Consider the following 14,930-nt stretch of genomic DNA (forward strand, 5'->3'; position numbering starts at 1 on the left):
CTTTAACACAGTACATATGTTGTGTGTAGTGCAGTCAGCGTGCCAAGTCAGTTGTGCACTCCTCTTCCATTACAAAAGATTGAAATATGGTGCTCAGTGTGGGTTTATACCCAATCTACCGTCTTCAGGTTAGTAACTACAATAGCTCTCCTCTTCTCCACAGTCTCACAGAGTGGAAGAGTTCATTGTGAGGGACCAGTCGAGTTTGGCGTTTTAGTCCATGCTGTTTGTTGATTGGCTGAGCCAGATCTTACTTTTGCGTGTTGGTTTTGGAAATCTAACCTTAAGCCCCATCTCGTATGGAGAAGGCCGTACACCCGAGTGCAAAGCCCCTGTTGGGTTTCTGCATCTGCGTTTTGAATCTCAGGGCCGGTTGAAGGCCACTGTGAGCCTTTTACGGGCTGAATTCGAAGTGGTCTTGCAGTCTTATCCCAGATGAGCTGACCTCTGCGTCGGGCAGGGTAAATGGGTTTTAATGACATGTCAGCTGGAATTGTTTCTCTTCAAGTGATTGTCCAGAAGTTTTCCTGGAGTTGGAAAGGCCATTGTGTGGTTGAACAACAGATTACCTATATAATAGCTTTTAGAATGAACATTTTGTAACTTTCCAGCCACAGGCGCAGATCCTGAGTCTCAGAGCCTCTGCTCCGCTGTTAGCATGTAACCTAATACCCCACAGCAGTGTGAATAACAAGAGGAGGAGATGAGCTCCCCCTCCAGACCACAAGAGGGTGCTTAAGAGATCTGGCTCAGCCAATCACAATTGGCATAGCAGGGGTGGGAATAAAATGCTAAACCCCATTCTTGCATGGGCTTAAGTTACACCCAAGGGCACAGCTACTAAGTATTGCTTCATCATTTTTCTGAGTAGTTGAGATGAACAGATTAGACTTTGTTGAATTTGAGTACCGTTTACAGTTTTTATTTGTTGAAATAAGGCAAACTCATTTTTTTTCTCCCTAAATGATAGAAATCAGAGTGGTGGCTCTGTGTCTCAGGATCTGCGCCTGTGGCTGGAAGGTTGCCGGTTCAACTCCCGCAGCCGGCAGAGGAATCCTACTCCGTTGGGCCCCTGAGCAAGGCCCTGAACCCCAACTGCTCCAGGGGCGCCGTATAAATGGCCGACCCTGCGCTCTGACCCCCAGCTTCTCTCCCTGTCTGTGTGTCTCCTGGAGAGCAAGCTGGGGTCTGTGAAAAGACAAATTCCTAATGCAAGAAACTGTATATGGCCAATAAAGTGAGCTTATCTTAAATGAGCTGCACTCAATGTTAGGTGGGGTATGTGGTTTTTCATTTCCCATCAAATGGATTTTGTGCTCTTTTAGTATGTCTAGAAGGTTTTCCATTTTTCTGGTTAAAAAAAAAGTTGACTTTAACATCACTTTTAAAGCGAAGTGACGACTGCAGTTTTAGTGAATAGGAAGATCTCGTTCTCGGCTATCTTCGAGGAATTTCCTGGGCTGCACATCTTGTGAAGCTCTTCCTCCTTATCACCGCCACAGGACTTTCTTCAAGATATCGTTTCTAAATGTCAAACCTCACAAACCGTTGCAGCCAGGACCCGGTGCATTCAGTTGATCTAATGGACTGAAACTGCTGAATGATGTCCTCTGTGTAAATTGATACCGCGGCACTTGTTTGAATAAACAGGACACCGGCTCCCCTCCAGACCACATGACGGTGCTTTCTGATGGGCCGATCTAGATCTCATATTTGCATATGGGCTTTGCAAATCTAATATTAGACCCCATGCTTTCATGGAGTCAACTTTACACCTACAGTACATGCAAAGTTCTGTGTATCTCTTTCATGAAGAGCGGTGGATCGAATCCCACTGAACACATTTTATGATTTTCATTGGTAGGAACTTGTCTTTGCACCCCAGCTAGCCTGTGCTGTGTCTCGTGCCGGGCGTGTGGGCTTTCGTGTCCTGTGTCAAATGGAATGCTTGCCCTTTTAGTATTTCTCTAGAAGTCAGAAAGCCCGTTTTCTGGTTGGGGGGGAAACAGACGAAATAACTGTTGAAGCAAAGTGTTTACTGAGTGAGATGTAATCCAAGTGAGGACATCTTTAAAAACTGCCCCTGCTCCTTGCAGGTTTCAGCTGTACCACTGGTTTGGTCAGTAGTGGTAAAAGCCAGCCTTCTGCCTTTCAACTAGGGCTGGAAGCTAAACCTGTAAAGAATGGAGGAAGAGCTTCAAAGAACTGTTCAAGGTGCACCATCAGAGGTGGACAAAACTGAAGGTGATGTGTAGCTGAGGAGTGGAATGCAGAAAAAGAGGAGTCCAAGACCTTAACACGAGGTTACTACAAGCAAACAGAAGGGATAAAACCCCCTGGGTTTGGGAAAACGGATAGAGTATGCGTGCAGCGAGGCGATCGCTGGGATGGGGAGCCTTTTGACTTGGACCAGGAAGCTTAAAACCAGCTCCAGGGTATCGGTCCCGAAAAGCCCCTGGTCAAGGCTGGAAGAGACCTGCCCACGCGATGATCCACTGCCAGAGCAGGGGCGATGGGAATAGAAGAGCAGGACGAGGGCAGCCAGGCAGATGTAGCCGCCGAGTTCTGCAGTGAGCTACCCACCCCTCCCCGCCACGAGCAAGTGGAAGACTCTCCCGCAAAGCGCGGGTTCCTGAGGCGGATCGAGAATGACCAGGAATCCCTCGGAACAGGAGAGGAGTTTCTATGGCCTAAAGGAAACTGCTGGATTTCCGGAAGAGCTCTGCTGTACGTCTGCTTCTGCAACATCCTGCCCGGCGGCTTAGTGTGCATTTGACCTCTTCCTACAGGGTCAAGTGGGACGGCGAAGGATGTAACCTCCCATCTGTCTAAGGAGGAGGAGGATGCCTCCGACCTGACAAACTCCGGGCTGATGGTGTTGCTCTGCGTGGACATAAATCCTGTCCAAGCTTTTGGCGAGCCGATCGAGGACAGCCCTGCCCCCACATGATAAACGGCACCCGGGTGAGGGGTGGTCTGTCAATTGGCTTCTGCAGTTCTCGTGCGACGCCATCACCTGGACCAAGGGGAGAAACGTGCCCTAGATGGTGTTAAGCCCAGAGCAGGGGAAAGCTTTCAGCAGAGAAGAGACCCAGGACAACCTGTTCGGAATTCTGGGACGCTTCCCTTTTGGAGAGAGCGGAGCTGCTGGATATGGATGCTGTACTCCGATGAGTTCACGCCAAAGGAAGGAAGCTCTAGAGCACAGGAAGCTGGGGTGAGGCAGAGATGCCCTCCGATCTCCCCTGCTCTTTGCTCTGTTCACAGAGCCCTTTTTAAAGACGTCGAGGCCCTGCGACTTCCAAGGGAACTTGGGGAGGCTGATGACACAACTCATGTTCCTGAACTCGGGCAGGAGCTTGCCGAGAGCTCTGCAGGTCACGCAGAAGGTCTGAAACTTTATGCGGTGCTCCTTAAGACACTCTTAACACTTGAAGAGATAATAATGTTGCTTTATTGGCCCTATACGATTTCTTGCATTAGGAAATCATCTTTTCGCAGACCCCAGCTTGCTCTCCAGGAGAGAGACAGACAGAAGCTGGGGGTCAGAGCGCAGGGTCAGCCATTGTACAGCGCCCCTGGAGCAGCTGGGGTGAAGGGCCTTGCTCAGGGAGTAGGATTCCTCTGCCGGCCGTGGGATTTGAACCGGCAACCCTCAAGTCACAGGCACAGATCCTGAGCCACAGGGCCACTGCTCCGCCCCCCTAGTAAGAAGAGTGTAAAAAGTAAGAAGAGTGTGGTCATCTTACTTTTCCCTTTCCCCATAAGGGACAGTGTGATTAAATCATGTACTGCACATCTTGTGTAGTTTCCCATGCAATTAATATGACAACTGTGAAAACCCTGGAAAATTATAACGGCCCTTTTGTAAACTCGAGGTAAAAAGATAGGAAAGATAAAGCTTGAAGGCTAAAGCTCTCGTTTCTAACTATATATATATTTTTTCTAAAGGATTTAATTAGTTTTGCATTTTTCATTTAAACTAACAAAGATGTATTAACCAAGTAACAATTCCTATGGAGACCTACAATGATTCTTAAGGCAATACTTCTTTAAAAGTGATTGGCTTCTCTCTCTCAACCGTTCTGTCAGTTTCACCTGTTTCTGTGTCTGGGTGACGATGACAAATGATATTAGCTTGGTACAGTTAACTTGCTGAAGGTCGGAGGATTCTTCATAAGCACGGGTGTGAAAACTGTTGTGTGCAGTGTCCTGCAAAATGTGCTTTCATTGGTTTAAGCTGGAGAGTTCATAGCACTTAAAAATTGGGCTGTCGTTGTTTTTATTGAATCTAAACCTGTAACAGCAAAGATCAGGGGATTTTTTTCCTCTTTGGAGGAACGTGGGCCCCATTCGCAAGTTAAACGTTTTCCCAACCCCCCCTCGCCCTGGTTAGAAACATTTACAGAATGTGTAAAAATAGGAAGGACATTATTCTACAACAATTAAAAACCTTTTGTCAATACAGAGTTTAAAGCATGATTACTTTTGCACTGCCTTGGGCTACTAACTTCTTGCATAGAAACAAGTGATTCTATTAACTTTTTTAATGGTCTCTGCGATTCAAGGCTTTTAACAACCGCAGGCAGATGTGCTTCTCTTGAAGATGGAGTCAAGGCTTTAGGTCAGTCGGCCTGTCCACCCTGTGAGAATTTTTCATCCAATCAAATAGCAGAAGATGATGATGCCCTTCTATAGTCTCAGGTGTGAAACTTAAAACGCATTTTAAAATAAAGATGCCATGACACCGTGCTTAAAAATAGATTTATTCCAGTGTTTACTAAGCAAATCAGGAGCCTCAGACTCCATTCCTGGGGGCCTAGTGTCTTCTGACTTTCATTATAACCTTAGGTGTCAGTTAATCTATTAACCTCATTATTTTCTTGCACACAAGATTCTTTTAAAGTCTTCTATAGCCGATTACTCAAATCGTCCCTTTAAAGGTTGTTACCTAGAAGACATCTCATTGGGGACAGCAGTGTTAGAACACTTTGCATATTACTGTAAAACATTTAGATTAGATCTACTCTAACTGTGGTGTAATGTTAGCTCACTAACTCCCAGAATAGATTGGATTCCTTAATATGTACAGATTTAAAAGGAACCTGAGGAGTTTTCTACAGTACAGCCTTGAAAGGCAGTTACTTGTTCAGCAATTTCACTGTATCGGTCAACTCTTTTTTTATGATTCGCTTTTTCTAAATTGCTCAGTTCAGCTGTAAACTAGGATTAGGATCAGGATAGCTGATTTGTAAAAAAACTTTTTTAAATTGTGTATTTTGCACTCTCAGACTAACAGGACACAGCATGACCTAAAATGTCCTTAGTTTACTGGGCTGTTTGCCAAAGTTAAAACATACAAAGAGCTTCTTGTCTGCACGTTTAGCAGATGGGGAAAAGTGGCAGAGTGGACAGAGGGCAGTGGAATGATCTTTCCCACGTTAAGTGGGAATGTTGGAACTTGAAGGACAGCGACGTGCCTTGTCGACACTGGAGCAGAAAGTGACCACAGCCCGACCATGGAGAAACTAGGGTTGAACTGGCTGGCCAGAAACAACTGGCTCAGTGACCACAGCCTGGCCACAGAAACTGGGAGACAGACGCACGGCTGCTGCCCAGACCACCCAGAGCGGACAAGCTGTTGTCCCGCTGGCAGCTGGGGGGAAAAAAGCCGAGAGGGAGAGGTGTATATCTTGCCACGTACACGATTTAGACCTCCGTCCCTAAAAACAAACTTTTTTTTTTACAAAACATTGTGCTAAATGTTAAGACATGGGCAGCCCTGGCGAATTTATCGATGCACAGATCAGTATTCAAATTGTGGAAGTTCCTATCCGTCCCCATCTCTTCTGCCTGAGCTGCTCTGCGCTCTCTATCTTTTCTACAGTTTCTCTTTGCACGCCACACAGTTTTACCCTGTAGTGTTTCATTCTTCAGCCGTGCTGTCGGTCACTCTTATACCCGACAGACAAGACCCTTTTCACACGAAAACCGCAGCGGCACAGCCGCGAAACTCCTTTTCCTCCTTTCAACGTCTCTCCCTCTGTCTCTCCCTCCGGGGCGGTAACCGGAAAGACGAGGGCGAGCTCGGAGGCGGAAACGGCTTAAAAGAACGGGGAGGAGGGAAAGAAAGAGCAAAGAAATAAAGGATTAAACAACTCCTAAGAGCCGGAGGGAGAGGAGCAGCAGCAGCAGCACCAGCACAGCCGCCGCCGAAGTCCACGCCGGAAGCAGGCGCCCGTTTCCGCCCGTCAGCAAGATGGCGGCTCCCATGCTGAGGGAACTTTCAGACAAGCTGGGCTCGTCCGAGCAGGCGGTTCGCCTGATCCTGTCCATCCTGATCGGTGAGTCCGGGGGAGGGGGACGCAGACCGCCGGCGCCGACACCCAGCCGCCCCGGTCCGAGCGCTCATATCGCCGTGTCGGCAGGTCGGGCGCTCGGCTGAGACGCTCTCGTCGTACTGACACGGGTGACCGTCCGGCGTCCGGGCTGACAGGGGCTCGCCGGACCGGCGGACAAGTTCAGCCGAAGTACCGGCTCGTTCCGCCGACACACTGACAGACGCGCAGTCGCCGCTGCGGCGGACGCTCACACTGTACTGACAGCCCAACACGCTGACGCTGGAGGGGAAGAGAGGCGGGAGTTAGTATGTGCAGTCGTGTCCAGGAGCAAGCCCCTGCAGCGAGAGTAGAATCGCCTGCTTCGTTCAAACGGGCCGTTTCAGCAGGCTCTGTGTGTCTGTGTGTCCAGTTCAGGGTGGCTTGAACGCTGCTGCTGCGAGAGAGGGAGTGGAGTGGAGTTAGCCCTTTGCTCCGAGCTGACACGCACACACTCGCAGGCTTTCAGAGCCGGAGCGTCACAGTCCGTGGCGCTGTCGGCAGTCGCAGAACGAGAATGATTGCGTTATGATGGTATCCGAACAGAACGAAGGTCGCAAACGAGAGGAGGGGCTTGTTCGATCCCATCCCATCCCCGCCAGCCTGGTTCCCAGCAGCTTGTTCCACCCTTCCACAACTCTTTGTGTAAAGACGTGCCCCCCATATTCTCGGTTTTAAAATAATTAGAGCCCGTGTCAGCCGCACTTATTTGGCGTCGAGACTCATCCGTGAAAGGCTGCTGCTGTTACTGTTCTTGTATTTCCTGTTCTGCTGCAGGTGCAGTTTCTGCTGCTCGAGCTCGCGTTTCATAATGTCCAGCCGCCTCTGCCCCTGTGCTCATTTCCCCCCTCTCCTCCCCCGCAGGTTACCCCTTTGCCCTGCTGTACAGGCAGTTCCTGTTCCGGCGGGACCCCTGCCTCATCCATGTGTTCCACGCCCTGAGCGGCCTGGGGCTGGCGGCCTTCAACTTCGGTGAGCAGGGGCGGGGGGGGTCACTAGAGCTACAATAAGAGCACTGCCGGTCCCTCAAGTGGTGTTAGTGGACCAGTAGGTGGCACTGCCCCCTCTGGACCAGAGACAGACACATACTTATTATTATTATTATTATTAGGGTTCAGGTGGGGAGTGGCGTCGGCATGTGGAGGCTGCAAAGGAACAAGTAAAGGGTTTATTCCATGCTGAAAAGAGAAGAAAGAAAACGTAACGTTTCAGGTGTCATTGTTATTGTAAGTTGTGCTGTGCTTTGGATGCAGTATTAAATGAAGTCCTGGCTACATGAAAGGGCCAATGGGAAATTTGGCCAGGACGCCGGGGTTACACCCCTACTCTTTTCGAGAAAAGCCCTGGGATTTTTAATGACCACAGAGAGTCAGGACCTCTGTTTTACGTCTCATCCGAAGGACGGCGCCTGTTTACAGTATAGTGTCCCTGTCACTATACTGGGGCATTAGGACCCACATGAGCCGCAGGGTGAGCGCCCCCTGCTGGCCCCACTAACACCTCTTCCAGCAGCAACCTTAGTTTTTCCCAGGAGTCTTCCATCCAGGTACTGCCCAGGCTCACACCTGCTGAGCATCAGTGGGCTGCCAGTTGTGAGTTGCAGGGTGATATGGCTGCTGGCATTTCTGTCAGCCTTCGTGTTGCCGTGTCCCCAACACCCAAGTCTGTTATGAAAGCCATATAAGTGCAATTTCTTCTTGAAAGCTCTGGTTAAATATTTCTCTCCATCTCCATTCCCATTTAAGATTGGGGAAAACAAGACGATTTTTCCCCTGGAGTCTGAACGGCTGTAACCAGCTGCCATTAAACTAGGCGTGTTCATTTTCCAAAGTTGCAGCAACTTAAAGCAAGGTTTTTTTCTGATGACAGTATTCTTTAATACTGTTTGTGATGAAACTGGTGGGAGACCAGGGGTACCCATTGTGATACAACCTGTTGATGAAAACCAAGACAAAGGTGCCTTCGGTAGTGTCTTGATTAAGAGCGCAGTTGGCTTGTCTATTAATTGTTTGTTTGTGTTCACTCTTTCAGGCTGCCCAACTAAAACAAATCCAAATTTCTGAGCCATAACTCAGACCCTGCAATGGGTTTCCTTTGTCGTCTGCAAACGATTTTGAAAGCCTGCCACGCCTGGCGTCCTCATTAACCAGCACAATAAAAATGGCTTGTAAATTAGACACTTTTTTTCCGCGCGACTAGTCTTAAGTGTAAAATAGAGGACAATCTGAGATCCCCCGATTACTGTCCCTGTGGATAGATTTATGTACAGTACAGAGGATAAGATGGCTATTTGAACATAATATTCCTTTTGATTCCACTTTAGCCTTTAGATGTGGTTCAAAGTCTCCAATACCTGAGAAAAATGGAGGGTAAAGACATGTCAAGGTTTTGACCATTTTTTAGTCACTCCAGTTTGGCTGTACCCAAAAGTGAGGCATTGCCGGATGTTTTAATTTGTTAGGTGTGCATCTGGGGGCTGTTTTAGGGCCTGAATTAGTTTCACTATGTTCTAGTTGTGCTTTCAGGTGTATGATAAGGGCCCATACTAATCGTTGTGTAGGGATGGAGAGATGAAGGCCGAACCTCTCTCCATTTCCTCTCTCTCTCTCTCTCTCAGGCTCTCAGCTCTTCCACTCGGTCGCCTGTGTACTCGTGCAGTTTCTGATGCTCCGGCTCATGGGAAGAACAGTGACCGGAATGGTGAGCAGTTTCCTCTTCCAGATGGTGAGTCCCTGCCCCTGCGTCGTCTTTTTTTTCTTTTTCGCCCTGCTGACCTGCTCTCGTCACGCTGTTCTTGACAGGAAATGGCCTTTTCTTTTGCGCCGGCGTCTCAGACGAGATGTTTGTGCTTTTCCCCCTGTCTCTCTTTCACAGATGTACCTCCTCCTGGGCTATTACTACACAGCCACAGATCAGTACGATATCAAGTGGACGATGCCTCATTGTGTGTTGACTCTCAAACTCGTTGGTAAGCGCTTTGAAATTCCTCTCGATATCATCAATACTGATAAAGTACTGTTGTGTTTGAGAGTGTGACTCATGCATTGCATCAGTGTGATAAAAATCGCACTCCATCTTAATACTCCATGGCTCTTAATGCTCCGTCATCTCTTCTATGTCTGTATCAAGGGAGGGGCCACTATCACATGATAATTACAGTAAGTTACAGTTACTGTGTTATGCCGGTACTGAGTAAGTGTGCACTTTCTAATTTCATAATAACTGTGAGCAGGATTTAGCATAAGAATGGATCCGAAGCATTTAAGGTCAGAAAACGGGCTAGATGAGCTTTTATCATTATTAGTTAATTGATCCCAGGATCTCACCCAGCTGTTACCTGAAAAGGCCGGAGTATAATCTTTAACAGTAGTACTGTGTAGCTTGTTCCCCACTCCCACAACTCTTGGTATAACAAAGTCCCAGGTTCCGTCGTAACGGCACATCCATGTTAGTGCTCTGTGCCTGCATGGAGACGAGGAGGCGCTCTTGATCAGTGGATTAGGAGCTGAAGTGTTTGACAATAAATCCAGCTGAGCCTTCACCCTGTTTTCCAGGTCTGGCCTTTGACTACTATGATGGAGGGAAAGACCCGGTGAGCTTGCCGTCGGTGAAGGGAGTCGGGTTTGGAGCGCTAACTCCGGTCGTTCCGTTTCATGTCCTGTGCTGCTTGTTTCCGTTCCTTCACCAGCTTGTCGATCTTCATCTTTTCCTTCTCGTTTTATAATAATTGCTTACACTTATATAGCGCTTTACAGGTCATGGGGATCCCCTCCACCACCCCCAGTGTGCAGCATCCACCTGGATGATGCGACGGCAGCCATAGTGCGCCAGAAACACTCCCCACACACCAGCTCTCAGTGGGGAGGAGAGCAGAGTGATGAAGCCAGTTCATAGATGGGGGTTATTAGGAGGCCATGACTGGTAAGGGCTAGTGGGAAATTATGGCCAGGACGCCGGGGTTACACCACTACTCTTTTCGAGAAACTTACAGGGATTTTTAATGACCACAGAGAGTCAGGACCTCGGTTTTACGTCTCATCTGAAGGACGGCGCCTGTTTAAAGTACAGTGTCTCTGTCACTATACTGGGGCATTAGGACCCACGTGGACCACAGGGTGAGCGCCCCCTGCTGGCCCCACTAACACCTCTTCCAGCAGCAACCTTAGTTTTTCCCAGGAGTCTCCCATCCAGGTACTGCCCAGGCTCACACCTGCTGAGCTTCAGTGGGGCTGCAGGGTGATGTGGCTGCTTTATCTCCTTCCTTTCCTTCGCTCCATGTCGGTGCAGATCTATCAGACTGTCAGTCTCTCTCTCTCTCTGTGCCTGTGTGTCTGTCACCTGTTGTTGCCAGTTTTGGGGAGCGTTCAGGTAACGCACATACTGAGACTTGGATACATCTTTGTAGATGGGTAGATCTAGTGTAGAGACATCAAGGAGCTGTGTCCACAGTCTAGCACTGTTGTCTAATTGAGTCTGTCTCTCAGGGTATAATATCTCTAATTTAACCACCTCCCAGCTCAGTGCAGTGGTACTGTTTCTCCTCCTCATTCCTCTGGAGCGTCTAATGCAAGGCTCTACAATCCAGATCCTGGAGGCCTCTCCTTCTCGTACATCTGGACACCCCTGGCGTAGCACGTGCCTCTATAAGACTCCTTCCTTCTCTTGCAGTAGGTGTACTGACCAGTCAGTATTTCAATCGGTTTTGCTTTCTCTGTCTCAGGAAACGTTGAGCTCCGAGCAGAAAAAATCAGCCCTCCTGTCAGTCCCCAGCTTCCTGGAGGTCTGCGGCTTCTCCTATTTCTATGGCGGGTTTCTGGTTGGACCGCAATTCACACTGCGCAGCTACCAGAGTCTGGTCAACGGGGAGCTGACCGATTGCCCAGGGGAGCGTCCAAACAGGTAACGCACAGCTGGGGAGAAGACTACAACTCCCATCATCCCTGGCACCAAGGTACCACTTTTACCCAGTAGTAGTGGGAGGCATATGTATTGTGGGAGATGTTTTTTCTGTTCCCCTCCCCCCCCCCCCCCCCCCTTGTTTCTCCCATTTACTGTCCTGGTCTCAGCGTTCCACTCCTCTTTGAACAAATTATTTCTCTCATTTTGTCTTTAATCCGTCATGCTGCTGAAATTCAGGGGTGCTCTGCTGGCGTGTGCGGTCAGCAGTCCACAATGACTGAATTTCAGACGCAAGTGAATTAAACGATGTGGAATAAGTCAGAGGGCAGCATGGTGGCACCATTGCTTCCTGGCAGTGCTGGGGCTCTGAGTTCTGTTCCTGTGGTGCCATCTGTGTGGAGTCTGTATGTTCTCCCCGTGTCCATGCTTTTGGATGCTCTGGTTTCCTCCCACAGTCCAAAGACGTGCTTGGGGGCTAACTGGCTTCTGGGAAAATTGGCTTTCCGTGAGTGCGTGTCCTGTGATGGACTGTTGTCCCGTTCAGGATGTGCCTGTTGCTTGCCAGGATAGGCTCCGGCTTCCCATGGATAGATGGAATACGTCATATTGAAAGTTCAGTTTGCCTTTCGGCTCACGAGAGGATCATCTCGTGGCTACTGCCAACAAGCAGTTGAGCAAAAGTCCCGATCTCGGACAATTCAGAGATCACGAATTGGGTCTCCCCCAATCCCCAGTGGTCCTGTTTGTCGCGGAGGTGCCGCCTGACAAGCAAGATGTCTTAGTGGAACGAGCCAAGGTGAAGAAAACTATTGAGAGTCTGAATAGGTTTCGCTCTTTCTTTTTCTTCTAGTTGGTAGGATATTTGCAGGAGATTATTCTTCTTGAAAAGGCCACAGCTAAGCTGCACTCGGCCTTTATCGCTGTTTAACAGGTCTGGGACCCTGCTATCGATAGTTTGATTTTTGCTTATCGATAAAGGAACCGGGATGTGAAAGTATGTTTCTCCCTTTATCTGTCTCATTTCTTTTTTTTTTTTTTACAAAACCCCAGCCATGTACCTTGTGTATCTCTGGAAGAAGGGTTTTCTTCATTCCCCCTACACTGAAGGTGAATAAAAAATAAAATAATTGTTCGACGAGAACAAATCTGTGACTTACACTCGTGTCTTTGGTTCTGGTCATGACCCGCCTGCAGGGAATTGAAAGCTGCTGGCTTTGTTCCCAGGCTCGAAGGAATGGCATGCCGATAAAGATTAACGGATCAAAATGGCTTTATTCCCTCTCTCCTTCTCTGTCCAGCATCTTTCCTGCCATTAAGCGGTTCTCTCTGGGCCTTGTCTGCCTGTCAATCTACACTATAGGAAGTCCTTCCTTTCCAGATAGCTACCTGCTGTCGGAGCAGTTTGAGGTGAGTGGTACCAGTCATTTTTTTTTTTTAAGACCGTCCCAGAAAGCTGATGTAGTGTACAGCGACCTCTGCGAAACTGGGGATAATATTCAGGGGTCAAATTGCCAGCAGCTATATCGCCAGTACCTGGATGGGAGACCACCTGGGAAAAGCTAAGGTTGTTAGTGGGACCAGTAGGGGACGCTCACCCTGCAGTCTGTGTGGATCCTAATGCCCCAGTATAGTGACGGGGACACTGTACTGTAAAAAGGTGCCGTCCTTCAGATGAGATGTAAAACTGAGGTCCTGACTCTGTGGTCATAATAAAGTCCCAGGGTGTTTCTCAAAAAGAGTAGGGGTGTAACCCTGGTGTCCTGGCCAAATTTCCTCACGGCCTTTACTCATCATGGGCTCCTAATAACCCCCCTCTCTGAACTGGCTTCATCGCTCTGCTCTCCTCCCCACTGAGAGCTGGTGTGTGGGGAGAGGACTGGAGCATCATCCAGGTGGGGCTGCACACTGGTGGTGACAGTGGGATACCCCATGACCTGTAAAGAGCTTTGAGTGGAGTGTCCAGAAAAGTGCTGTATAAGTGTAGGGAGTTATTGTATTACTATTAGTGCAGCCACAAGAATGAGGGGATCAAGCCCAAACAGGTGGTTTCCCGGCTCCAAGGTCATGTTTCTGGCCCAAGAGGAACCCGGGCCCCGTCGAGCCCACCCTGAAAGTCTCGCTCATCCAGCAGCCTGTCAAGTGGGAGCTGTGACACCTCCCAGTCTCTGTCCTGCGCGATCTGCGGTCTCCAGGGACTGGCCGAGCGCCCGCGAGAAAAAAACGGCAACCGCATTGCCCTCTGAAACCCGGCGCTCGTGGTCGGAGAGCGAAAGGTGGTCATGAGGATTAAAAAAAAAAGCCATCTACGTGCCACATGAGCATTTCTGTGCTTTTTACACCACTTCTGGATGTAATAATCACAAGATTAAATAAGATCTACGTGCCAAAAGGAGCATTTTTGTACTTTGTTAGATTGGGATAAGTTAGTTTATAACTCAGGATCCGATATTGCTTGTTGTAAATCAATTTGAGGCTAAATAGCTGCAGCTACTGTACATTTTTTTTTTTTCAAACTGTGCCTCCCAGTCGTATCCCCTAGGAACTCCTTACTGTCCCAGCAAGAAACCACATCAGATCATAAAGAGCAAATGAGGTCAGCCAGCCACGCTTGTCGAAGAATCATAGGAGCACTTTGTAGGGTTGAGTGATGGCTGTATTTGCTGTGATGATGTTGGCGACATTGTCGTTTTCTGATGCCGGCAGTGTTGTTGACGATAACGATACGGGTCGCGTTCCCGATGATGGGAGCCCCCGTCTGAAAGGCTCTGTTGTGTTCCAGGCGCAGCCCTTCTGGTATCGCTGTCTGTACATCATCATCTGGGGGAAGATCACTCTCTACAAATACGTCAGCTGCTGGGTCATTGCGGTCTGTATTTTTGTCTTTCTTTGATCCTAGGGACAAACTGCTCTCTGGAGTAACCCCTCTCCAGCTCTCGGACCCTTGTCTAAAAGTCTCTTCACCTTTGATGGAGTTGATTGATTAACCTCTACTGTAGGTTGTCAATATCATTAGTAATTAACATGAATAGCAAAAACTGTATTGATAATAGTATAATTCTAACTATGATATGGTTATTATTAATGTTATTGTTGGTAATGGTAATAACTAACCCCTGCTATACACCCTTAGAGCCTTTGGAATCTCTCTACCTGTGCCTATTAATAAGTATACCTATTATTCGAAAACGTAAGAGAGCTTATTATAAATGTCTGTTTTCCCTTAACTTAACCCAAAAATGTTTAAAAACCCTGAAGGTTATATTGGCCACCATAAATCTGTCGTTGCTAAAGATTTAATAACTTCTAAGTTATCAATTACACAATTAATTCTTACTATTAAGGGAGTTTGTGTCCTTGTGGGCTGAAAGGTATTCAGGCGTTGGTTCCATAGTGCCTCTAAAGGAGCTCATCAGACCACCTGCCTATTTGATCGCAGCCCAGCTAGTCTTGTGAAACTGGGGGTTTGATGGCTGTGTGTCAGACCTGCTGGACAGGGGCTTCCAGCAGCCAGGGTTGGGGGGTCTTTGGGTTGGTGAGTTAGGCTCGATTTAAAATTAAAACTGAAGGAATTAAATAACAGCTCTGGTTATTAGTGATACAGAGCTAATAGAAGAACACGCTCCGATTCCCCATAGTGGGGGTAATCGGGCATCG

General features: G+C 48.3%; 1 protein-coding gene across 3 annotated transcripts in view; it reads left to right on the top strand.

Annotated features, from left to right (window-relative positions):
- Positions 1-14,930, top strand: part of lpcat3 (lysophosphatidylcholine acyltransferase 3) — a 30,610-nt gene that overhangs the window by 4,297 nt on the left and 11,383 nt on the right. For 2 of the 3 annotated variants that reach the window (XM_088618847.1, XM_088618845.1), the window contains exons 2-9: positions 6,076-6,344; positions 7,242-7,349; positions 8,995-9,101; positions 9,252-9,345; positions 9,932-9,969; positions 11,098-11,276; positions 12,575-12,683; positions 14,056-14,142. In XM_088618847.1, coding sequence (XP_088474973.1) covers positions 6,260-6,344; positions 7,242-7,349; positions 8,995-9,101; positions 9,252-9,345; positions 9,932-9,969; positions 11,098-11,276; positions 12,575-12,683; positions 14,056-14,142 — 807 coding nt within the window. In that variant the 5' untranslated portion in view covers positions 6,076-6,259. Of the gene's footprint in view, positions 1-5,877; positions 6,345-7,241; positions 7,350-8,994; positions 9,102-9,251; positions 9,346-9,931; positions 9,970-11,097; positions 11,277-12,574; positions 12,684-14,055; positions 14,143-14,930 lie in introns of those variants that run through there. The other variant, XM_088618846.1, reaches the window with a different exon arrangement.

This window comes from Lepisosteus platostomus, chromosome 25 (assembly GCF_059453375.1).
Source record: "Lepisosteus platostomus isolate fLepPlt1 chromosome 25, fLepPlt1.hap1, whole genome shotgun sequence".
Classification (NCBI taxonomy): domain Eukaryota; kingdom Metazoa; phylum Chordata; class Actinopteri; order Semionotiformes; family Lepisosteidae; genus Lepisosteus; species Lepisosteus platostomus.